At 44.8% G+C, this 25215-nt stretch overlaps 1 protein-coding gene across 2 annotated transcripts in view; it reads left to right on the plus strand.

The window, feature by feature from the left end:
- The window catches only part of plekhg2 (pleckstrin homology domain containing, family G (with RhoGef domain) member 2), a 91848-nt gene continuing 66633 nt past the window's right edge, over nt 1–25215 (plus strand). Inside the window, exons 1-2 of one of the 2 annotated variants that reach the window (XM_013273638.3) lie at nt 1–425; nt 24717–24794. In XM_013273638.3, coding sequence (XP_013129092.1) covers nt 24746–24794 — 49 coding nt within the window. In that variant the 5' untranslated portion in view covers nt 1–425; nt 24717–24745. Of the gene's footprint in view, nt 426–24621; nt 24795–25215 lie in introns of those variants that run through there. The other variant, XM_013273639.3, reaches the window with a different exon arrangement.

A 25215-nucleotide genomic window follows, 5' to 3' on the forward strand; every position in this document is an offset into this window, starting at 1 on the left:
GCAGCAGTTGGGGTCGAGCTGACTGCGCGCCGCCCGGAGCTCATCTCCAAACCAGCGGATCGCACCTCTCACCTCCCGTGGCCTGCGCTGTGACCCGTGGAGTGGACGGATCGGTCCCGACCGGACACGTGTCGGATTGTTGGATTGTCTCCTTAATTTTTTCGCTTTTTGGTGCGTAAAACTTGGCCAAGTAGGTCAGCGAGGGTCCGGAGCGCTGACAGCATTGCCGTTAAAGCGTGTTGGGAAACTCGCTCTGACTGTGCTTGAAGGAGGAGGTGGAGGAAGCTGCTGGAGGCTGGCAGATCCAATGCGTCCGGAGCGGCCGTGTAAGCAGCAGAAACACCGGAGAAAGACCGACCGAGGGAGGGAGGGACGAGCGGAGCTCAGCGGGGTCTCACCGGCTGCTGGACCTTCATGCCTCCGAGGTACCCTCACGCTTTCTTTGCTTTGCAGCAAGCAGAGGTTATTTTACAAAATAAAAGACGCCTGTTCGTAATTTAACACAATAAAAGCTCCAGTCATTCCAGCGCGTGCCCTAGGTCCAGTGCCAGACTCTCGTAAAGTCTGTGCGCGTGCAATAGCTGTGTTACACGCACCATATTAAACTATGACCCTGTTTATTATGATGATAAAATACCAGTAATTACTTTAATTAATATCCCTATCATTTCATACTCATTTGTTAAAATATAATTAGCAATCAATAATCATGAAATGATCCCACTGCTGCTCCCGCAGGAGGCACCCTTTAGATGAGGTGACCTCTGACCTCTGCTTTAAAGAGAAAAACAAACAAACAGCTGCACCGGGCTTCAGTGTTAATGCCTGTAATTTACGCGGCGGCCTGTAGAGGGCAGCAGGAGGACTCTTGGCTCTCAGTGCGCAGTTTAACCCTTTAAACTTAATTTCTGCTGCCGCTGCATCTGCTCACAGGCCTCCTGTCTGAGCTTGTGTTACTCTGCATGTCGGCGGAACAAGTGTTTAAATCAGATCTGTCGTCTCGTCTCCTCTTTCAAATGCTCATTTGAAAAACAAACTTCCTGGTTTGTCTCTGATACGTGAAGCTCGGTGAGGTCTGAGCTGTAGGTTTTCATCAGTCCTGTTCAGGCTGACAAGCAGGTTACCTGTTACTGACTCAACACACAGAGAGCTGTAGTTTATTATGATGTAAAACATCACATCTAGATCATTCCACTGCAGAAAATAGTCCCACAGAAATGAAACACCTCCATGTTTGGCATATTACCTGGTTCACTATAGTGTTGTTTAGTTATTGGCAAGCTCCTTGCTCTTATTTTGAAACTAGAGATGGCACGATACCACTTTTTTATGTCCGATACCGATATCATAAATTTGGATATCTGCCGATACCGATATGAATCCGATATAGTGTTTTTTAATCAATAAAACTGTTTTTTTTAATATCTTGCTGCATTTTGTATAAGTTCATACTCCAGTTTAAATAAACAACAACACTAAAGCTATTCTGTTATACCTGTATGTAAAAAATACACTGCACCCAAAATATTTCATAGTTCAGCAACACTGATCAATCTAATAAACTTAAACCTGCTCCATCCTCCCTATTCTGGTATTTTAAAGAGTACTTAGCAGAAATATTAAGCAGCCTAACTAATAGGGTTGCAACCCCCCCCAAAAAGGGAACCACCCCCCACCCTCCACCTCATGATGCTTAATCGACGTAATCAACTTTAATTTGATGCAGGGTGAAAAAAAATGCACAGAAATAAATTATTTTTCAAGAATAATTAAATAGATTCAACATCTTTCTTCAACAGAACTGCAGACTGCACAGATGGAACCTTCCCAAAGGAAAAAGTACTATAGCTTACTAGGGTATATTAGACTTAACAGTTACTATTGACAGTAATGGACTTCTATACATTTTACATCAGATTAAAACTTTGGGTGTAAGATTCAGATAATTATTTATTAAAAGCGAGACATTTTAAATGAGAATAAGAAAGAAAAGTATGTCTTTGTGCCCCCTTTTCCCTGTTCATGCCCTATCGGCCCCCCTGGCTAAACTTTGCTAGATCCGCCCCTGCACAGTTACCAGCCGTCAGCTACGTAGAAAAGGATCCTGGTGTAGAAAGTAATATTAATAATAATAATAATAATAAATAATAAACTTTATTTATAAAGCACACTAAAAAACCAAGGGTATACCAAGGTGCTTGACAAAAATAAAATAGGAAAAGGGAGATGGGAGGGAAAAGAGAAAGGACCTGGCACGTATCAATTATAAAACCTTGACAATCATAAGATATAAAAGTAGTTCACAAGCATAACGGATAAAAATGTACCAACGCACACCAAGTGTTAACTAGGTGGAAAGGCAAGATTAAAGAAATAAGTCTTCAGCCGTGATTTAAACAGAGGCAGAGAGTCAGACGCCCGGATAGACACAGGAAGGTTGTTCCATAAGACCGGGGCAGCTACAGCAAACGCGCGGTCACCGCGAGACTTCAGCCGAGAACAAGGTTGCTTCAGAAGAATTTGGGTAGCAGATCTAAGTGCTCTGACAGGAGTGTGTAACCTGAGAAGCTCATTGAGGTAGCTCGGCACCAAATTATTAATGGTTTTGTAGGTGAAAAGTAATATTTTAAATTGAATACGGTATTTAATTGGAAGCCAGTGCAAGCCAGCAAGAACAGGAGTGATGGAAGAAAACTTCCTGCTACCTGTCAAAAGGCGTGCCGCCGCATTCTGGACAGTCTGCAATCTAACGAGAAGGGAGGAGGAAAGGCCAATGTAAAGAGAGTTGCAGTAGTCCAACCTGGAAGTCACGAATGCGTGAATGAGTTTTTCCAGGTCATTGTGCGGAATGTAGTGCTTAGCCTTAGAAATGAGGCGCAGCTGATTAAAACTAGACCTCACTACAGCAGACACTTGCTTGTCAAATTTAAGCGAGCTATCCAGTAGTATGCCCAAATTACTGGCATAATCATCAGCACACAGTTGGTCGCGGGGGATTTTACTATCGAACACCACGATCTCCGTTTTCTTTTCGTTCAGGACAAGAGAATTACTCTTGAACCAATCTTTAACCTCACACATGCATTCACGAAAATAGTGAAAAGACATAGCAAGATCGTCAGTAATCTCAAAATAAATCTGTATATCATCAGCATAGCAATGAAAGGCAATATTATACTTCTCAAAAATTGCTCCAAGAGGGAGCAGATATAGCGAAAAGAGAATAGGGCCTAATACAGATCCTTGAGGCACACCACAACGTACAGGTACCGAGGAAGATGAGAAGTTGCCCAAATTAACCGAAAAAGACCTGTCAGCGAGATAAGATTTAAACCAGTTGAGGGCAGTGCCTCTTATACCCACAGTATGCTCAAGTCTTAGTAGAAGAATGTTATGATCGACCATATCAAAAGCAGAGGAAAGGTCCAATAAAACCAGGACCACAGAGCGTCCAGAGTCAGTGCTTACAAATAGGTCATTGAGAACTCTAAGCAAGGCCGTTTCAGTGCTGTGCCGTGGCTTAAAGGCAGACTGAAATTTCTCTGCAATGTTGTTCGTGTCTAGGTACGCCTGAAGCTGAGAGAAAACTAGTCGCTCCAGGATCTTGGACAGAAACAGAAGCTTAGAGATCGGTCTATAGTTCAAAAGATCGTGACAATCAAGATTCTTTTTTTTCAGAATAGGCTGGACTACAGCATGCTTAAAGGCCAGTGGGACAGATCCAGAGAGTAGAGAATAATTCATTAAGAATAAAATGCTCGGTCCAATTACATCAAAGCAGCCCTTAACAATGCGTGATGGGAGAATATCAAGCACAGCATTGGTGTTTTTCAGTTGATCAACCAGCTGCTTCAGAGTCGAAAGTAACACGGGCTCAAATTGATGAAAAGTTGAATTACACTCAGAGGAAAAGACGGGATAAGAGGCAGACGAAGAGGAAAGCTTAAGGGATGAAACCTTATCTAAAAAAAGAATTTGAAAACGCTCACAAAGAGCTTGTGAATACAATAAAGGCATATCAGGACACAATTCTAACAACAGCTTATCAAGCTTAAACGTGCTGCTGTTGTTCAGCCGCTGGTTTCCTCTTTCTGGTGCAAAGTGGGCCAAAAACAAACAAGAGAGACGGACTCGCGACAGAAAAGCCGATCAGCTGATCATTGATCAGTTTCACGATTGAAGTAGCAGCAGGAGAGGGAGGGAGGGAGAGAGGCAGTGGCTCCATATATCGGTTGTTAAGCTTAACATGGGAACGCTTTACAAACATTCAGAGATGAACTTACACACTTGCTTTACTTCTCTCTGGGATAACTTCCTCGGAGATGAAATGCTGGTTTGGTAGCGAGGCTACAAATACACACAGCCGCTCTATCACGTGAGCACACTGTTCCGACGTGCTACGGTTATGAGCCGAGTTACGCCGTGTCGCAAGTTTTGTGAGGTGCTTTTTTGATATTTAATGGATCGATTACATTTTTTATTTCCCTCCAATATCCGATCCAGTAATTTACGTCAGTATCGGACCGATACCGATACGTAATATCGGATCGGTCCATCTCTAGTTGAAAGTACAGGAAAGAGGGCCTCACTGTAGGGTCAGCTGATTATAATGCTCCATTATTCATTTATGAATTGAAAGATGTGCAGAGTCAGGACCTGTAAGCAGAAGTGGTTAGTGGTCATGTGACCCCTGAAATCAGACTCACGCTTGCTGTTTTTGTCTGAAGAGTGCGAGACACAAACTTTTATATAAATGAATTTAATGTCAGGTTCTTTGACTCTTCATCACATCACACACAATCAGTGAAAATCTGTTCTCACCATCAGTTACCCAGCCATGCAGTGACCGATCACACTGTGTGTGTGTGTGTGTGTGTAAGCTGAATCTGCGGGGATTACATCTCTGAATATCAGCCAATAAGACCCTTCGATTACTGCCTTAGAAAAACCCTAATGGAATTATAATTGTGTGTGTTAGTGTGTGTGTTGGCGGGCAGATGACAGCTCAGTCCTCCTGAGCATCGATCTTACTAATAGGCCTCTTTGTCAAGAAACAAACACACACGTCGCTTTCTGAACCGGACTGAACCGGCCTCACAAGAGCTCTCATTGGTTTATTTATATTTGTGTGTGTGTGTGTGTGTGTGTGTATACCATGTCTACATATCTTTGTGGAGACCAAAAATTGGCACGCTACTATACTTGTGGGGACCAACAGTCACATATGCGGACAAAGTGCCCGTCCCCACGAGTTTGAAGACATGTTTGAGACTCAAAATGTGGTTTTAGTGTCAGGGTCACAGTTAGGTCATGGTTAGGTCATGGTTAGGTCACAGTTAGGTCATGGTTAGGTTATGGTTAGGGTTAGCATTCATTGATGGTTAAGGTTAGCAGCTTGGGAAAGCATTATGTCAAGCAGATGTCCTCACTAAGACATTAAAACAAGTGTGTGTGTGTGTGTGTGGTCGACAGGTTGACCTGAGGTCATCTGAGGTGACTGTGGACAAACTGTAAAGTCAGTGAGACTCAACTACAAGCATGTTTTCTTCATGAACACATTTGATTGGTCTGTGTGCTTGTATTTGTTCTGGCTCCGCCTACTTCACTGATGATATTTGAATGCTGATGAAATCATGTTAAGGTGTCACATGGTCTTGGAGATGAAGACATGTATGGAGTGACATCACGGGCCTGCAGTGTGTCCTACAGAAGAAGCCTGGATCCGTGGAAAGAGCCACAAACACCTTAAACTGAATCATTAATGATATTATTAATTATTTCATGACAGTTGTTATCAAAACGTGAACGATGTAAGCAGCTGCCTCTACGGTGAGTCTGTCGTCCTGTAGATGTGGATACTGGTCTGCAGCTGCTGGTCTTTCTTCTTGGTCCAGCAGCACATGAACCAGTTCTCCACCTGCTGCAGGATCCCTGCAGTCCACAGAGGATCTCCTGTCACACCGCAGTCCCAAATGCTGGAGCTGGACGCTGTCTCTCTCTGGAGCAGCAGCTGAAACCGGCTCATAGAGCCAGCCACCGGGGGCTAGCTGGTTACCTACAGTGGCGTGCTTTCACAGGACGCAGCTGACAGAAGCTACAGCAGAATGCAGCGCTGTGTTATTATCACTCATATATGGTGTTTAATGTTTCCATGCTGTGAGCTGTGTGGAACACATGTTCTCCACACGTCTGCGTGGGTTCTCTCTGCGCTCTCCAGCTTCCTCCCACTGTCCAAACACATGCACGTTAGGCTAACTGGACACAGGCGTAGACGCGATTGGCCCCGCTTCTTCCCCGTGACATTAACTGAAGTGTCTGAGTGGTGAAAACACAGGTTGGTCAGAGAGCAGAGCTATTTCTGTTTTGGAAGAAAGATCAGTGGAATAATGAAGACGAAGCAGGACTTTCACTTTCACAGAGCTGATTCTGAAAACACTGAACCGCCTCTTTCACTCCGCCTCCTCCTTCAGCCTCCGTCAGTACAAACAAACTGTTTTTGTCTTTTTGCCACTTTTTCTCTTTTTCTCGAACTCAGGTGGGGATGAAAGATGAAACATCACACATTAATGCATGTTTAAAAAATACTGCATTCATCAGCAGCAGCATGGCTCTGTGGTGCAACGGACAGCGCATTGGACTTCTAGAGACTTGCTACTGAGGAAATTCAAAGGTTGTGGGTTCGAGTCCCACCTGAGTCAATATTTAAAGAGCCATCAACCCTCTCCAATGTCCTGCATGTTCACATTTCCAACATCGGGATCAAGTTGCTGTAAATTACTCATGGTTGATTTTTTTTAAGGAGGTGTGAATTGCCTCTGCTTTTCCATCATTTTGTGCTAAGCTGCAGTCTTGAGACATCAGTATCCTGAGCGCTCAGATTCAAGGTTAAGGTTTCCTGCATCAGCCACAGTGAACTTTAACCCATACAACCCTGAGCTGGTTATAAAGGTGAACTTTAAAGAAAGGCAGCAGCAACAGACGGCACCACCGAAGCTCCAGATGTAATGTCACACATTCAGTCTCGGCTGTTTCACCTTCTGAAAAACACAAAGAACCATTGACTTCACAGGCGAGCAGAAATCAAACGCACCCCAACCATCTCAGCTATTTGGAAGCAGTTTTAATATTGAGCCCGTGCAGTGTAATTATGGGATGTGGTTGGATCGTTTCCCTGGTGACCGGTGTTTGTCGTTTATAATAATTAGTCCGACGATTTAGCATCGCCTGAGGTTAGACAGAGGCTCTACTGTGACATACAGCAGTGTGTGTGTGTGTGTGTGTGTGTGAGGCTCCGGCGGCAGATGTATACCGCAGTGTTTCCAGCCTCAGAACAACACAGTAAACAACATAAACAAAGCACACATACATGTACATGCAAGCACACAGATTGGTTATTCAGAGCCACTCCAACGAGCATTTGGACGACTCGAGCCTTAGTGTGTTCCATTACACAGAAAGGTTGTGCGTTATTATTATCGTCACAGACTAATAAGCTGGTGAACATGTGGAGTGTCCAGATTTGGCCAAAAGGACGGTTTTCAAGTCTGAAAACTGCAGTTTTTAATTATTCACTGAAAAGATGAACGCTGCTGATCTCAGCACAGCAGTGTTCATGGAAAACAGATGGAAAGTCCAAAATATTTCACACTCAGACAAGTTAGAATAGTAAAGATGCGATGCTCATTTACGAAGCCAGTAGATCCAGTCATGAAACTCTGGCACCGATCAGCCAGCCATGGAACCAGAACAAGCCGATCGGGTCAGCCTTTATGAGCCGGCAGCACTGAGAAGGCTTCCAGTCTGTACTTTGCTTCATAACCATTTTAAGCACAAACTCGCATTAAGAGTCTTTAAAGTAGTTTTTTATTGGCTGACTTCACTGCCGAGTAGAAACAAAGCTCTAATGTGTTCATTGTGTAAACCAGGTGTGCTCAGAGGCACGTGAATCACTGCTCATTCCAACAGTGCTGTAAAACACACCGTCTCTGTCATTCTGTTTCATGCCAACACACACACACACACACACACACACACACACACAGGCTCACGTCTGATATTAGCCACACAAACATGCATAAACACATGTGGGGGGTTTCCACTCACACTCACACACACACACACACACACACACACACACACACACACACACAGAGCCTCTCCTGGATGCTTCAGGAAGAGCTTCAACAAAGTTGTGACTGAAACAAACCCCCCAAAATCATATCTGCATGTTTCCAGGATGACGGCCGTGTGTGGTATGAAGTGATTCCGTGTGGGACGCCATGTTCGGAATGATGTCACGTTACGTTTATGTGTGCATGCACATGAAACACTGAAACTTCACTTTTTCCAGCTGACTGGTTTGTGATTCTGTTTGTGTGTCTGTCATTCTGTTGTTGTGCGTGTACTTTGTAACAGACGTGAGGCGTGTAGCTGCAGTGCTAGCAGTGTGCCGCGGTCAGGCCTGGCTCTGTGGTGCAGTGGACACACTTTAGACCTGTAGCTTCACAGGTTCATCACGGTTCTGAGCTTGAAGAGTGATTATCTGCAGATTATCAGGGAGCAGTCTGTGGATGTCAGTCTCCTTTCAGGCTTTATTCACATTGTTATCATAGAGCAGTATCACGTACTCTGTGTAAAGGATCCACATCAGCTAGTTCATTTTCTATAATCAGAATAAAGTGATTACATCCTGACTCAGACATGATTTTTGAATGAATATTTGAAAAAAAACCTGATCAAGACTGCAGCAGGTTGGAAAGCTCAGCTTCTGTTTGTAAGCAGCACAAAGTCTGACGGGATCTAACTCAGAGTGAAAAATGTGATGATTTGATGATGAAGCGAGAAAGAAACACCACAGCGGCTGTTGGTGCGTGTTGTAACGGCGGTCTGATGAGGAAGGAGCGGCTAGCAGATCCAGCAGAGGTTAGCTGCACAACTCGGAGGCCAGTGAGTGAGACACAACAAGATGAAGACCATACAAGCCTGGTCTCCATGGCTGTTGTTGGAAAGCTGTTGTTTTTGAGGTGGAGCCTTTCTGTGACCAATGCTAGGTTGGTCTTTGGAGTCAGCTGTAAGTGTTCTGTCTGTGTTTGGGATCAGATCAACAAGCTTTACAGAACAGCCACAAACATTATGTTTGTTTTAATATATTTATTTAGCATTTTAGCACCAAAACAAATAAGCCAATCTTGAACCATAGACTGTGGTGGGACTCGAACCCACAACCTTCTCCTATGAAAGTCTGGAAGTCCAACACGCTGTCCGTTGCACCACAGAGCCATGCCAGCGCCGCCGCTGAGCTTGGATAGAGCCAATCTCAACGTGAGCGCTCGGTGCAGTCTTTCCTCTGCATCAGTATCACAGTGATGCTGAAAAGCTGTACAGTGATAACGGTACATTTATGTTTGGTGTTCCCTGAAATCTGTGATTTTTTATATACTCTCATAGCTAACCACGGGACCAGCGAGCTCTGCTTTCCACCGCAGAGCAGCAGCTGCAGACCTTTATCACCCACAGGTGAAAGTTGGCTGTTTTCATGCATGCCGGGAGAATCCGGTCAGGATATTTTCAACAGGAAAGGTGTGCTTCAGACACCTCCTCAGTACTGAGGGAGAGAGCGCTGTCTGGAGAGCACTCAGGAGGTAGGACACATGACCTAAGCAGGCAAATATGTGTGCTATTCTCACAGGCAGTTAGCGCTGGGAGCTGGCAGGTTGGAGGCTGTTTAATGTCCCATCAGACGGCGTCGGGCATGCACCTCCTCCAGGCCATGTTTAGAAATGTGTGACTGACTTAATTCAGGTGAAAGCAGCACGTCCTGCGTCATCTTTAAGTCAAGCTGCCGCGTGAAAACTGCTATCGGTTCAAGTTGGAAAGCGACGCATCAGGTCGCCACCGTGCTCGTTTTTCTCGACTTGTTTGGACGAATTGATCCGGACTGAAACTTCAGGAAACCTCAGCCAACAACCCAGCGTTTGTTTGGCTACACCAACACAACTCCAGTGACATTCAGTGGTCAGACAGATGTTAGTCCGCTGTCCTGTTGGATGGTGCTGTGACATCACCTGTGACCGACAGTTCTGTATTTTACGATTTTGACTGAACTTTGTTTCCAACGTGTTTCAGGACCAACTCTGTTAGGTGGGTTATTTACTGCTGAGTTTTCTCAGGTCAGGTCAAATTCCAGAAATGAGCCCTTGAAAAAGATGTTTCCATCCCTTAAACAGGCCGGGACAGAACTGGAACAAACTCAAGTAAAACACTAACGTCCAGATTTAGCAGTGTGCAAACAGACTGAGGTCAGAGGTCACACTCTCTCTCCCTGCTCTGAGTCAGACTTTATGTCCCCCTCTGGAGAAATTTCACTGAAGGAATTTCTGCTCCATTCTTCTGCTCTTACATAAGCCAGCTCACATCTATTGTCCTGACAGGCAGCGTTATTCCGAGCGGTGTCATCCTGTGCCAGCGCGACTGGCAGGTCCGGTTGATTTACTAAGGCTGTATTTTACCAGATTACATAAGTGCAGCATGAGAAACGTTCCACACGCTGAACGCAGACAATATGAAGGTGTTTGGAGCACAAAGACTCTTTTGTAGGTTTCTGTTTGGTTAAAAAAACCCTGCAAACACCGACTCCAGTGGGACTCAAACCCACAACCTTTGTGCCCCAGAGCTGCACAGAGTCAGCACCACCTCTCTGGTTCCTGTGTGGACAGAGGCTGAAGACAAAACCCTGGACCTCACTGAGTCCTGACCATAAACTGCAGACGTGTGGTGCAGGTGAGGCAGGACAGCTTTACACGTCACTGCTGCACAAACCGAAAACCGACTCTAACCTGGTATCAACTGCAGACCTCATTCATCTTCATTCATCTTCTCTTCTGCACTTTTGCAGGACAGATTAGCACAGGGGTGTCAAACATAAGGCCCGGGGGCCAGAGTCAGTCCACTGCATGGAAAATGTAAAGGACGGCGAGACACAGAAAACCATTCGTACCTATGGGCAATTTAGAGTTTCCAGCTAACCTATCCACACTAACTGCATGTGTTTGAACTGTGGGAGGAAGCCAGAGTACCCGGGGAGGACCCACACCACACAGCTCCACACAGACCCCGGCCTGATGGTGGAGTCAAACTCACGACCTTCTTGCTGTGAGGCTACAGTGCTAACTGCATTAGCAGAACAGCATCGTGCCATTCACACCTGTGAATCATCTGATGGCGGCCCAGGCGTGCACTAATTTGGATGGGATACACGGCGCTCGCAGGTTGGAGGGTCTTCATTCTGCTGCATCAGCAGATTTTCTTTGTTTGTTTGCAGTAAATTAAAATCGTGGTCAAATCAGCACGTATGAGTCACAGAGCTGTGTGGGAGACGGCACTGACGGTGTGACGTCGAGTGAAGCGAGCAGCTGGCTGTCCGTGTCCTTAAACGCACCATGGCAAACATCTGTACTGCCTGCATTCAACCAAACAACTGTCAGTCACGCCTGTGTGTGTGTGTCTGTGTGTCAGTGTGTGTGTGTGTGTGTGTGTCAGTGTGTGTGTGTGTGTGTGTGTGTGTGTGTGTGTGTGTGTGAGGAGCTGGTTGATGCTATGAGCACAAAGGAAACAGCAGGACAACAGTGTTATTGTGTGTTCGGCGTGAGTCGCAGCGAGGCCACACACCGTGTGTCGTCCTACACTGTGCGATGATGTGACTGGGTTTATGAATCTGGGCAGGAGCAACCTTGGCTGGCGACCACAGAGGGAAGCGGTGTCAGACTGCGGCGTGTCATGTTTAGAGGATCAGGAGGCCTCCCCACATGTACACGCAGCAGAGGCCGTGAATAAAACACAGACACAGTGTGTGGACTACTGTTTGAAGCCTTGGGTTTGTCACCATCTCAGTTTATTTAGAGACAGAAGCGGCCATGTTTGCAAAGCCAAACTATCGTCTCTTCGTACGCTTAAAGAAACTTTTAGGCCAAAGGCAAAGCAGCTCGAGCTTTATGAGCAAAACCACAGAGACGGGGTCAAACGGAGAAGAAACCCCGGACAGCAGCTGAGAGCCTTCATTCAGTGCTGCGCCTCTGATTGGCTGACAGGATGTTGTGTAATCTGGGAGAAGCCTGGCTGCTGACTTGGTTTCCAGAAGGAAGTTACAGCCAGCGGATACCAAGACTTTGTCTTCTGGTCGGCTGTCAGAAGCTAAAAAATCCTTAGACAACGTTGTCTTCTTATGCATGTTCGTGCCAGACTTCTTCCCGTACCTGTGATGTCGCCGTTAACCATCACTGTTAAAAACACTCAAACGCTCTGTGCTGACTGACATGCTGCAGTGTGATGTCAGACCCACCACGCTGTCGGTCAATTTAACGTCTGGAGTCAAATTTCCTTCAGGTGTAGGCAGCAGATACCCGAGTTCAGATGGTCACAGCTAAAAACCAGCCGGTAGTCATGTGATCCATCTGTGCAAACGCCCTCGTTCGTGTTCCACGTGCCCTGCACACCTGCATGCAGACTACCTGCTCAGCCCTGATTGGTCAGTAACACTCAGACTGCAAACAGAAACTGTTTCATTTCCAGTGATGGGAATAACGGCGTTACAAGTAACGGCGTTACTAACGGCGTTACTTTTTTCAGTAACGAGTAATCTAACTAATTACTATTCCTATCGTTACAACGCCGTTACAGTTACTAACAAGGAAACTTGTTAGTAACTGAAAAAAAAACCTACTATTTTTCAACAAACAGACGGTTGAAGCTGTGTTCAGCTTACCGCATCTTATATCAGCTGCAGGAAGTAGCTGTAAGTAATCTGGACGCTACAGCTTTAAGCAGCTGCGCGCTCCCGCGGACGGTAATCACGGTCACTGTCCAGCACAACACCTGGAGCTCAGGGGGCAAAACAATCGCATGAGTGCTGCTGTTTGACTGAGGAAGAATAAAGTAGTCGTGGTAAGTCAATCACGTGACCACTTAAAGACAAAGCAACAAGGTGCCAGTTTTTAAATTGTGTCGATAGGCCACGTAAAACCAGAGTCATGATAAACAAGATATACGCGGCGTTTTTTCCTCAATAGTTTCGCCACGTTAGCGCCAGCACTGACACATCGATTACAGCTCTCTCACTCTAGATCGTCTGTCGATCTAGAGTGACCTAAAAAAACCCGTGAAGTTTTAAGATTGATGGCGAGAGAGAGAGAGAGAGAGCAGGAAGAGAGAGAGAGCGAGTTTTGAGATGTGAGATTTGTGACGTTTAGCGTGTTTGTTGTGTGTAGTTAATGTGTTGTGTTGTGGATAGTTTTGTGTTGTGTGTCAGAACAATGAGGCGACTGCTGTCTCCAGGTAGAAACAGCAGTGATACACCTGCTGCTGTCACACCTGCAGGTATCAGGCTGTGATGTTCTCCTTTATAGTGGACAGAAATGATTTTTTTGGAGTGGCACAAATAATTTGTGGCATCTTATTGAAGAACAGCTGATTGTTCTGTAAATAGTTTGAAATGGTTATTTAAAAAAATGGGTAAAAGGTAAATGGATGCAAATAACTTTGTTGTTTGTAAAACTTGTGCATAGGATTTTAAAATTGACAATTTATATTTGCATTTGAAGTTATGAAATATGATTCATTAAACATGTTTGTGGTTGTTACAGTAAAAAAAACTTAACTTTTTCTACTCTGATTTTATGGTTTTTGTCTGATTGTGTTAATTGTGTTAATACAGTATGTCAAAATGAAAACATGACTGTAAATTCAGGCACGTGAGGTTGTGCTGAAAAGAATGACACCAAACAAGGCAAAGTAAATAGTTTTTAAAGGTAAAATGTGGAGAGAAAATCAAGAGTAGTAAAAAATGGCCAATTATACCCTGGACCCCACAGGGTTAAACTTTTTTTTTAAAGTAACGCAGTAGTTACTTTTCAAGTAATTAATTACTTTTAGAATATTGTAACTCAGTTACTAACTCAGTTACTTTTTTGAAGAAGTAACTAGTAACTATAATTGAATTACTTTTTCAAAGTAACTTGCCCAACACTGTTCATTTCTATAGATTTGACACATTTATGCAAAAATTAGTGCATAAATATGAGGGTAGCCCCTCCCACCCCTGCTTCATCACCCTTTCTGACCCTCATCATGTGATTAGTGACTGAGACCACAAAGCCATCAGGGAAGTGTTTCCTGAGCTCAGAGATCAGGTGAGCAGCAGGCACATGCAAACAGAAGAGTCGCCCCCTGCTGGGCACCACAAAGAATGCAGCTTCAGAGGTCAGGCATTCATATACCGATTGATAAATGTGTTAGTTCCTCCAGAGTTTCCTTTTGGCGTCATATTGCGATCCAGCGCACTAACCAAAGCGTCGCCTCTGCACGCCGCCATCTGAGCCCCACCCATCTCCTCCCCCCGCCTCTGCGTGATGCTTGTTATGACAGTCTGAACATTTTATCAAACACCCTCCACGTCTCATGTTTTCCATACGTTATGTTCCTCAATAGACTCCCCTCAGTGAATAAGTGTGAAGACCAATGAAATGTTTATCTATAAAATGAGACTTATCCATCAGGCAGCTGTGAGCTTCCTGGATTCACTTCCTCCCGCCTGCCTCACAGATCTGCGACCAATCAAACCAATAGATCAAAAACACGCCTGATTGGTTCCTGCTGAGCTTAAACGAAAACAGTTCAACCCCCAAATCACTGCTGCCAGTCTCAGTCTCATCACCAGGACAATAACACTCCACTGTAGCAAAGGACAACACACACACACACACACACACACACACACACACACAGAAGGCGCCTGTGTGTCTCTGTTTCTCACAGCACTACTGGAGGTTTATATGCACTGTCAGTGTGATTGTTTAGCTTGGACCACAGTGTCTGTGTGTGTGTGTGTGTGTGTGTGTGTGTGTGTGTGTGTGTGTGTGTGTGTGAAGTGTACCCGCTGCTGTGACAGTGGTAATGAATGGTCACAACTCTGTGTGTGTGTTCTGTCCGCATGGCTTTTCTTCCACCACCTCCTTAAACACAATAAGAGTGTGTGTGTGTGTGTGTGTGTGTGTGTGTGTGTGTGGGTCAGTGGGGTCTCCTGACATGGTCGTCTCGTCTCAGAAACAGAAGCAGGGCAGCAGCCGTTGGTTGTGTGTCTCTGAAGTTGGTTTTCGGCCATCTTTGTAGTTTTGCACCGTCGGTTCTCTTTGGATCTTGTGGAAGCGTCCTTCTGTTTTTTCATAACCAGTTTGGGGTCCGCAGAGGGGGCGGAGCCTCCACTCACACCGAATCAGCAGTTTTCCTGAGTTTGCTGATTTTGCACCTCCTGGATTAGTTTCATCGTTCTGAGTTTCTTTGGTCTGAATCTTTTTCGTTCTGCTTCCTTATCTCTGCCTCACAGCAGGTCTGCACATTCTCACAGTTATTTTGAATCACATTGTCGCCGTCCAGCTCTGCCTCTCACCTGGGACTCACTGTAATAGTTCTATTCTTTAGTAGCAAGAAACATGTAGTACAGGAAACTGTGACTCTGGTGGGATTCAAACCTGCAGCCTTTGAATCGCTTCCTCCACACATTGTCTTAGCTCATCCCGTTGGGAGTGAGTCGTTCCCGTTCTGATGGTTGGAAATTTTTCTGTGGAGTCCCAGCAGCAGTGAACGCATCACACATCAGCGTGGCGAGCGGTGGCAGCAGTGAGTCTGAAACGCCGCGTGTGTTTGAGGAAAGGTTTACCACTTCTGTCAGTGTGAATAGTGACGCTGAGCAGGAGGCGTGTCTCTCTCAGTGATGTCATATAAACACAAAGTCCACAGAAAACTCTAAACATGCCATATGGAGCGTTCTCCTTCTGAGGCCTGCAGAGTCATTACAGAGCAGTGTGCTGTTTATAACAGATGCACCAGTTCAACCCACAACCTTTGAATAACTTCCTGTTGATGCAATACATACAACGTATATGGGAGTCGAACCCACAACCTCTGCCTGCCTTCCTGTGTGCTTTGCTAGAAGACCCGTTCGCTGCCTCGCGCTCCACAGAGCCACACAGATGCTCAGGCAGTGTTTCAGGTAACGTCTGTCTCCTGCTGTGAGTCCACACCTGTGGAACCTGTAACATGATCTGATGGAGCCACTGTCACAGGGTGAAGAACGAAACGATGAGACTGTGAATGTGCAGACGACACGATTTTATATGTCACTGGTTTGATCTGGAGATCCTAAGAAATGTCTTTTCAAATATTGTCTGGTTGTAAAGTCCACAGCACGCTCCACAGGGACACACACAGCTGTGCCCGGCCTTTACAGACAGAAAACACCAATACTGGAGCGTCTGTGCCCCACTAAAGCCACGGGGCCCACACCCACACTGAGCTGTGGGTATTTGTCTGACAGCAGGAAGCACTTGGAGTCACATGTGCTGGCTCTGCACTCAGGGATCTGTAAAGATCAACAGGTGGGACTCGAACCCACAAACACGTCGGCTGGATCACGGAACAATTAGTGACGATTTCACACTCGTATCTAAACATGGAGGACACGCCGGTCCACTGACACGCTGAGTTTAATTTATCACTGCCATCTGTGTGTGTGCTTTTGATTCAAACTCCAAGCAACAGAAACGGGATTCAGAGCTGAAGAACTGGCAAGAAGCCACATGCACTGACCTTTGACCCCACTGTCTGTAATGTTGCAATGCGCTGTGGGAGCTGAAGCAGCTTCCAGCGCTCAGTGGGAGTGAGACGGCCGGGTTGGAGGAACCGGATCCTGTTTGACGCCTGTTTAATTTAATGGAGCTGATGTTTGTGGACACACACTGGCTGTGTCCCAATTCAGGGTCTGCACGCTTGAAGTACGCATACTACGTACGGTGCGTACTACAAGTACGAGAAGTGCGGAAGTGAGAGGCTTGTGAAATGGGACGGTCTAGCCTTCGTCACGCTGTTCAGGTTGCCTAGCAACCATGATACTAACCGCGAGAAACGTTTCATACAGCTTTGTGTGACAGAAATGAAGGAGAAAAAATGTTTTGTTGGTCATTCATTTTTGTCATGACATCACTTTGATTAGTTGAGACCACAGGACTGTAAAACATGATAGTTGGGCTTCATTCCTGTACTGAACAGTCATTTTAAGATTAGTTAGTAAATAATAATTAGCTCATGTTGTTCATGAGACTAAAGTCATCTCACTGTGGTAATGTTAATATAATATGGACAATATTATATGTATTGTCAGATTATATATATATATGAGCTTGAACTCTGGGTCAAAGATTCAAGTTGCAGTTATTTATATTTCCTATCACCTTAAATCTTCACTCAAAGACAAGTATCTCTGACAGTGTATATACAGATGTATTATATATAAGAGACAAATATTGTTCTTTCAGTATGTTGGCATTACTAAATTTGGCTCAATGCTTACATATATGTGTAAAAAGAAAATGTACTCGCTGTGATAACTGTTTCTGATAGAATGAAGATCAGACTGATATATGAAATATTCCTTTATTGGGTGAGAAAATCAGACCATGTCATAACTGCTTTAAGTCATACAGAATAGATATCAGAGCCTTAAACAGGCCGACTTCTGCTAAATGGGTCAAACTGGGCAGAAAGTCTACAAACACATAACATCCTTATAGAATATGATGTAACACTATAGATCAACTTAGCTCAGAATATATAAAGCATATAAACAATTACAGCAATATGATGCAACAAACACAGCAGTGCTACTAATCCAAAATACTCAAAGCTTCATAGAACTGAAACAAACATTTATTTTTAGCTCCATTCTGCTGCTGATACATACTTTAGGTTTCTGAATATTAAACTTGTTGCTGCCTTTCATAGTGTGTAACTTGAAGGCCCTGAGTACTTTCTCCCACACTGAAAACACTGGGATGATAACATTATTTGAACATTACCTAATAAGACTGATTCAGGACAGACAATTAGTTATGTTAAACTTTCCTAGCAGTCCTTCACAAACAGGGAACAGTCTGTCTATTCTCTCCATCTGTCAGCTGCTGCTGGCTCTTCCTCCTCCTCTTCCTCACACACTGCTGAGTTTGTCCTGGTGGATCATCAGGGGTGCAAAGCCTCACAGATGATGTGCAGCAGTGGGTCCCTCAGTCTGTCCTCACTCTGGACACTTGCAGTTGTCACACATGGAAATCAAATGTGTGATAAGCTGCAGGATTCAAACACAAGTGTAACTTATAAATACATGTTCATACTTTTATTCCACAATCAGAGAGAAAGAAACAGAGAGAGAGTGCAGGACAGACAGACAGGTGACAGTCTCAGGTGTACACACTGCTACAAAACAGCACAAGAGAAGGAGGATTTAGTGTTTGTGTTATTACGAGTGCTAAACAAGAAGAGTTCCCAGATGGTCCAGTGGACACATGTGTGACTCCTGTGATTAAAGCATCTTTCTTTCAGCTTAACGAGTGAACCGTCAGCTCATTCAAACACACGTTAAAGTCCGTTTGGCTCCACACCACCGAACAGAGGCAGCAATATAACATAGCTAACATTAACAGTGCAGTGAATCCTGCTTGTGCCGTCATATTCAGGACTGCAAACCGAGCAGCATCACTGACTTTCAGCTTGTTGTGTTTGTGGATATATGACTGACTTTAATTATCCATAAAATCATCACATTCTCTGTAAGATTAAGGTCGACTATATATAGGGTTGCCAACTCCCTGAAAAATAAATAAGGGACACCATGTGGCCGGGGCCGGGCGACCCAGTTGTCTTCACCTTTCCCAGTGTGGTGAATTTTGTAGCTCTTTTTTTTTGTGTGTGAAATTATTTTTTTAACCATTTGACTTGAAGTTGCTTTAAGTAGATGCATATTCTTTGTGATATGAACATATGGGAAACAAATGATCATTTAGCCATTTATTTTTAGCTCAAAGTGACACATTAACACAATGAAACAGGTCTTTCTTAAACAGAAGCCTGTCATGCTTAACTTTTGAGAATATAAGTAAATCTTTCTTTAAAAAAACTCTGTCCTGCTGAACTTAAAATTATATAAATTAATAGAAAACAATAGAACGAAACACATTCTTGTAACAGTGCACATTTAGTGCTTTTAGTACAATTGGCTTCAGTTGAGGTATTATTTCAGCTTTTTTAATGCTAATCAGCTGCTGCCGTTTGTAAACCCGCTTGTTCCCATGATTACGCATCATAACTCATCATCATTATTCATCTATGTATTACTTTTATGTATTAGTCATCTATTTGTTGTAATCATCTATCCTTGCAGTTGTTTATTACACAAAATAAATTATATTATCACACTTCTGGCCACATAGTGCTGATATTCACTGCACGTGCCCATGTTAACCTTAACCAGAGGGTTTAAAAAACAAACCAGTGTTTACAGACCATATCTGCTTCTGCCGTGGCCTGGTGGGCAAAAAATTGGTTAAGGGTTCCCCGAGCTTTCACGCCCCCTCATGTTCTTCATGTGCCCACCATTAGAAGCATGCCTATGGAAAAAGTGCGCCGGCACACAGTGCAGTGCGCTTTATAGGTGTTGTCGTGCACTTTTCCAGCCAGGTGTTTTCCTTTTCCCACTCCTCCCAGTACTTTTGCAGAGCAATGTTGCACAAACATTGCTGGTCTAATGCTGGGCTTACACTGTGCGATTTTTGGCCCATTTTTGAGTCGTGAGACCGATTTGGTGATCGGCCCGATTTTGGCCTTCATCGTGCATCGTGTAGTATACGTGGGGTAACGAGAAGCGATTAACATCTCACGACCAGTTCCCGATCATCAATCGCTCGTGAGGGTGTCACCGCAGCCGCTCACACTGCTCACGCGCAAACACGTAAACGTCGGTGAAAAAGACGGAGCAGCACGGCTGTGCAGCGTGTGATCTGGACACAAGCGATGGAGGCACAACTTGTAGAACTTTGGAAAGCTCATCCGAGCCTTTTTGATGTGGCATCACAAAATTATCACGACCACAACAACCATGAAAATAGTTGGATTTACACTGCTGCTCAATCACAGCTGCCTGATCAATGTTTTTCATTAGCAATTTAGCAAAGTTGATGGTGGTGGTGTGAGTCTGTGTGAGTGAGAGACAGAGAGGGAGAGCGAGCGACAGACTTTCTGTTATAACCTTCATGTTATGGACGCACAGTGTGAGCACTCAGGTCGCATCAGAGCATCGGCCCGTATAGTGTGAGACCTGCATCGTGACCTATGAACTTATAACCCCTGCGAGTCAGTCGTGCAGTTTGAGCAGGAGCTGAATAACGTGACTGAAAAAATCGCACAGTGTCTGTCCAGCTTTAGGTGTACTGTCGTCCGAGACTTGCACCGCAGTGTCGGCGTTTGTTTCCCTGTTGGCCATGCTTCTTGTTGTGGTCATCTGTTGTCTTCCGGTATTTTCTCCGTAAGCCACCTTTCCTCGACCAATGAGATAAGCGGTCATCTGAATTGTCATACTCGAATTGTCATAAGTGTGCTGTCAGCTCATTGGTCACAGAGCAGGAGAGGGGCTGGGAATTATGTTTTCAAACAAAGCGTTAATTCCACTTCTGGGGCCTGGGGCCCGTTCTTCGTACCTCGCTAAGCAAGTTAGCCGGATTTGAATGTTGACGATTTCGCGTGATCTTGGATCGTTCGGTTCTCCGAAGCTCATCTGGGACTTGCTGTCATAGCAACAGATCCGTAAGCGTAAACCTGCTCGGGAGCAGGTTTACTTTATGTAAACAGGATTAGATCGCGGCCTCTCAGGTATGTCCGCTGCAGTTATATGAAAGCAACAGCGATATTTCTCCACTGTTTTACCATAAATAAATATTATCAATGTAACTAAAGATAATGTATTTGATTCTTTTATTGATTTCATACAGATACATACAGGTCATTTCCGAAAAAAAGGGAAATGTACTATTAATCATTCTATTACATGTAGTAGATCATGTCAGATGTAATTCATATTTTAGAGTAGTAATAGTAAATTACTACGTGCAATCAAGATGACAGACCACGACTATAAAAGCGAAGGTGGATTTGGGAAGTCTGTCGCAGCCATGTCCTGTCCGTTTGTACGCGAGCAAGGAAGGTGCAAGATTGATAAGGAGAGTTTACAGAATTTAGCGTATATTGCGGGATAGACGGGATCCTTTAGCTCAGCGCGACGGTGTGCTCATAGAGAGATATCGATTCTCCCGTGAGGGTATTATTTACTTTCTTCCTCTCTCTCTCTCTCTCTCTCTCTCTATATATATATATATACTTACTGTACTGTATATACTTACTCCCGACTTACTGTGCATGCTTCAGTCACCCCTTGCATGGGAACAGGTAAAAGTGATGGAGTGTTATGTCAAACTACACACAAAAAAACCCACAATGTCAATAAATGTCACAGTACAAAAAGGGGTGTGACGAGGGGGTGCAGGACCACCACCTGTCTTTATTTGCTCTGCCCTTTTCTTGGTTGCTGTTATAAACAAACAGATTATTCCAGGGTCTCTTGTCATAGACTAAAAGCAATATAAGTGATAAATATTACCATTCTGTGGAATATTCTTATATTTCACTTTTACTTGTTCCCATGTTCTAGTGGGTCCTGTTGTGGCTCTAATGTGAAAGAGGATATGATGTAATATAATATAATGTGGTATAATATAATATCACATGATATAATGTAATATCATGGATCACTTACGAGTTTAATTTGTCAGCAACTTTCTGCCAGCCCTCTCTCCTTGCTTTTGCAGCCTTTGCAGTGTTCCCCTGCGTTTTAATTAAACTCTGAAACTCCTGATATCCCTCAATCAAGAGTTCTTGGTCTGCTGCCGTAAAATACTGAGCATGCTCCTTCGACATCTTCGCCGACCAATCACAGGGTTGCCGATCAATGTTTCTACTATCGATGCGTAGCCCCTTTTAAGCCACCCAGTGATCTCAGATTACTTCAGCCAGCTATACTAATCGTCAACAACAGGTGCGTTCGGACAACCGGATTAGCGAGCTCACGGTTAGCGCGATGATTTGATCTTGGATGTGTCATTTGATCTTGGATGTAGTAAGCGAGGTACGAAGAACATCCCCCTGGACAGAGATCTCCGATGTTGTTCCCGGGATCTGCTGGAGCCACTCGCCTAGCTTGGGAGTCACCGCACCGAGTGCTCCGATTACCACGGGGACCACCGTTACTTCACCCTCCACATCTATCACACATATATATATATGTATATATATATATATTTAGAAGTAGAGGCTTTAAAACCAAGTTACCGCTGAAAGTACAAACATCACTAATGTCACACAACTTTGCCGACATGTGGCCAACAGTCATGTTTTAATGTTCTTCATTATTAAACATTCGCACATAAATAAGTGACATCATATTCAGTACTTACTTTTGACAGTTCACTCTTTGGCCGCTCCCTTCTGCCGCAAAATTATCCACACCCACCGCCGCGCTATGAATTGTGGGATATATGGGACCATGAAGCGTGCATTGGGACAGCCGTCGTTGCGTGGCGGTGACGTAATCGCACTTAAAATGGATACTTCAAGCGTGCAGACCCTGAATTGGGACACAGCCACACACACACAGCAGTGTGTGCTGAGTGTTGCAGGCACTGACAGACCTGTGCATGTTTGTCATGCTGTGAGCTCCTCCAGCACAAACACGGCCCACAGGTCCAGTTCAGGTGAAGTACCATCCACCTGTCAATCAAAGAGGCCACGCCCCTAACCATAACCAAAGCAGTTTGTGTAGCAGACTGTAAATGTGTTTATTTCTGCTGTAAAATTTTATCACGGGGGCCTATGGGGATTGACTCCCTGATGGAGCCCCCGGTGGACGTTAGAGGAACTGGTTTGATTTATTTTCAGTCCTAGAAGCTGCTGACAGCAGCCTGTGTGCACAGAAAGGTGAGAATGACAATGTGAGCGGTGTGTTCTGTTCATGATGGCTTTTTGACTCCATAAGAATAAATGTACCCGGGAAATGAACATCAGCCAATGTAATGTCCTCTAAAGTGATGGAAACGTACGTGTGTGTGAGAACCACAGTGCTGGAGCTGATCCATCACGCCGTGTCCTGCGTCTTCTCTCAGGTTCAGTGAGTGAGCAGCGTTGTTGTTTCAGACTCTCCAATCATGTTCCTAATGTTCAGGTCCTGCACACTGGGACACGCCCCACTCTCTGTCTTTCACTTTCCTTCCTGCACACCTATCAGTTTCACCTAAAGACAATACAGTGAGTTATTACACAAAAGCAGTAATGTTACGAGGTGTGTGATGAGCTGCTTATTCTAGAGAGTTCATAAACTCTGGAGGGACTCAAACCAGCAACCTTTGAACACTTGTATTAATGCAGAAGCCCAGCGTGCTGTCCACTGCAGCACAGAGCCACGTGTAATATTTGCAGTCAGGTTTGCGTCTTTGATGTGGCAGATTTTTGGCTTCTTGTCAGCTCCAGTTACAAACCTGCACATTAATGCTCAACAACGTCCGGAGTAAAAACACTGAATGTGAAAAATATGAAATAGTCGTATTTGTTCAAGTTGGTCACATGAATATGTTTTGCTACAGTCAGCACAGCTTACACATGAACGTGTTTCAGTAGGAGGAAGGTTTCAAGTTACTCGAGAGGCTTCGGAGGGGACGCGTCGCCCTGGGTGAGATCAGGGCTCCAAATGATATTTGTTTGTTCTAAAAATCTTCACCTGGTTTACAAACTCGAGTTGGATGAAATGTCGTGTTCAGCTGCACAGAATATGACACACTGACGCAGTGACTGCAGAAACACCTCACTGAGCTCTGTGTATCATATTTCATTCATTTTAATGATCCATTTCATTCGATGTGCTTGTCTTTACTGTTATTGTGATGATGAATACTGATCAGAGTAACAAACCCCTGCACATGTGTCGTGAAGTTCTGAATTTGAAGCAAACGGTTTAAACTCAGATCAGCTGTAGGTTGGAAGGCGGGCTCGCGTCCTGGCTGTCGGTGGCTGAGCGACTGTTTCCACTCGAGGAGAAACTTTCTTCTGTTTTCGTCCAACGAACGATGAAAGTTTCTCTGTAGATTTTAGCACATGAAGCAGAACCTGCAGGTGTTTCTGCCACAGTGAAAGAGTTTTGACCAGCAACCTGCAGCAGACCTGCCGCAGATCTGCTCGCCATCTGGCTTTCATTACAGACACCCCGACCCCCGTCTCCCCCCTCTCCCCCATGTCCCCCCTCCCCTCTGACCCACATCTCCCAGTTTTCCTGCAGACAGCTGCAGAAACACTTGTTTACGTACAACGCTCTAATTGGGTCAGTCTGTGTTACTGTATCAATGACTTTGTAGGAGGCGGTTATGCTCCAGTGGACACACGCGCACACACGCACACACACACACACGCACACACACACACGCACGCACGCACACACGCACACACACACACACACACACACGCACACACACAGACGCAGGCTTTGGAGAAGAGACCTCATTCTTGTCGTTCAGCCAAACATTACATATGTCCTCACTGTTTTCACACAAAGGGAGAGTGAAACTTTTATTTGGACCCCTCCTCCTCCTCCTCGTCTTCTTCTTCTCTCTCTTGTGTGAGCAGCTTGTATGAAGCTCGTATCTCTTCGTGCCGCTGCTGTCATGACATGAAGACACGTCGCACTGGGATGTGGTTTGTGTTGAAAGAAGAGGCTAACTGGGATTTTTGGTGTTTTTCTCCAGGTTTCTGCTTCCTGTGACACTATCACACCATGCCTGAGGGGTCACGGCGTGGCAGCCAGAGATCGCCCAGTAACACAGGTAAGGCCTATCCGGCTCTGATGAAGCTACTGTACGCGACACCTTCATCAGCACTCAGACAAGCCGGTGAAAAATGTAGAGAGAGGTTTTTCTCCAGGAGCCGGAGGAAACCAAAAACAGAGCTAAAAGAGGGAAAATATTGGACTTTTGGAACACTGTCTCAAAGAAATGCTCTCTAGACATGTGAAATATCTCATTTTGGTGAAAGAGCAGGTAGCAGACACTGTTGTGTGATATTTGTGGTACTTAAAGCTCACAAAGTGCGTCCCAACGGCTACGACACACCTGGCAGTTGGCTCTTTTAGATGTGGCTGAGATGAGTCATCCAAACTGATGCTGAGGCCAAATATGTCCCAACAACACTCTTGGGCCAAACATTTGGTGCTAACTGGGTCGTACGTGAGGCTGATCCCAGCATTGT

Source organism: Oreochromis niloticus, linkage group LG14 (genome assembly GCF_001858045.2).
Source record: "Oreochromis niloticus isolate F11D_XX linkage group LG14, O_niloticus_UMD_NMBU, whole genome shotgun sequence".
NCBI lineage: Eukaryota > Metazoa > Chordata > Actinopteri > Cichliformes > Cichlidae > Oreochromis > Oreochromis niloticus.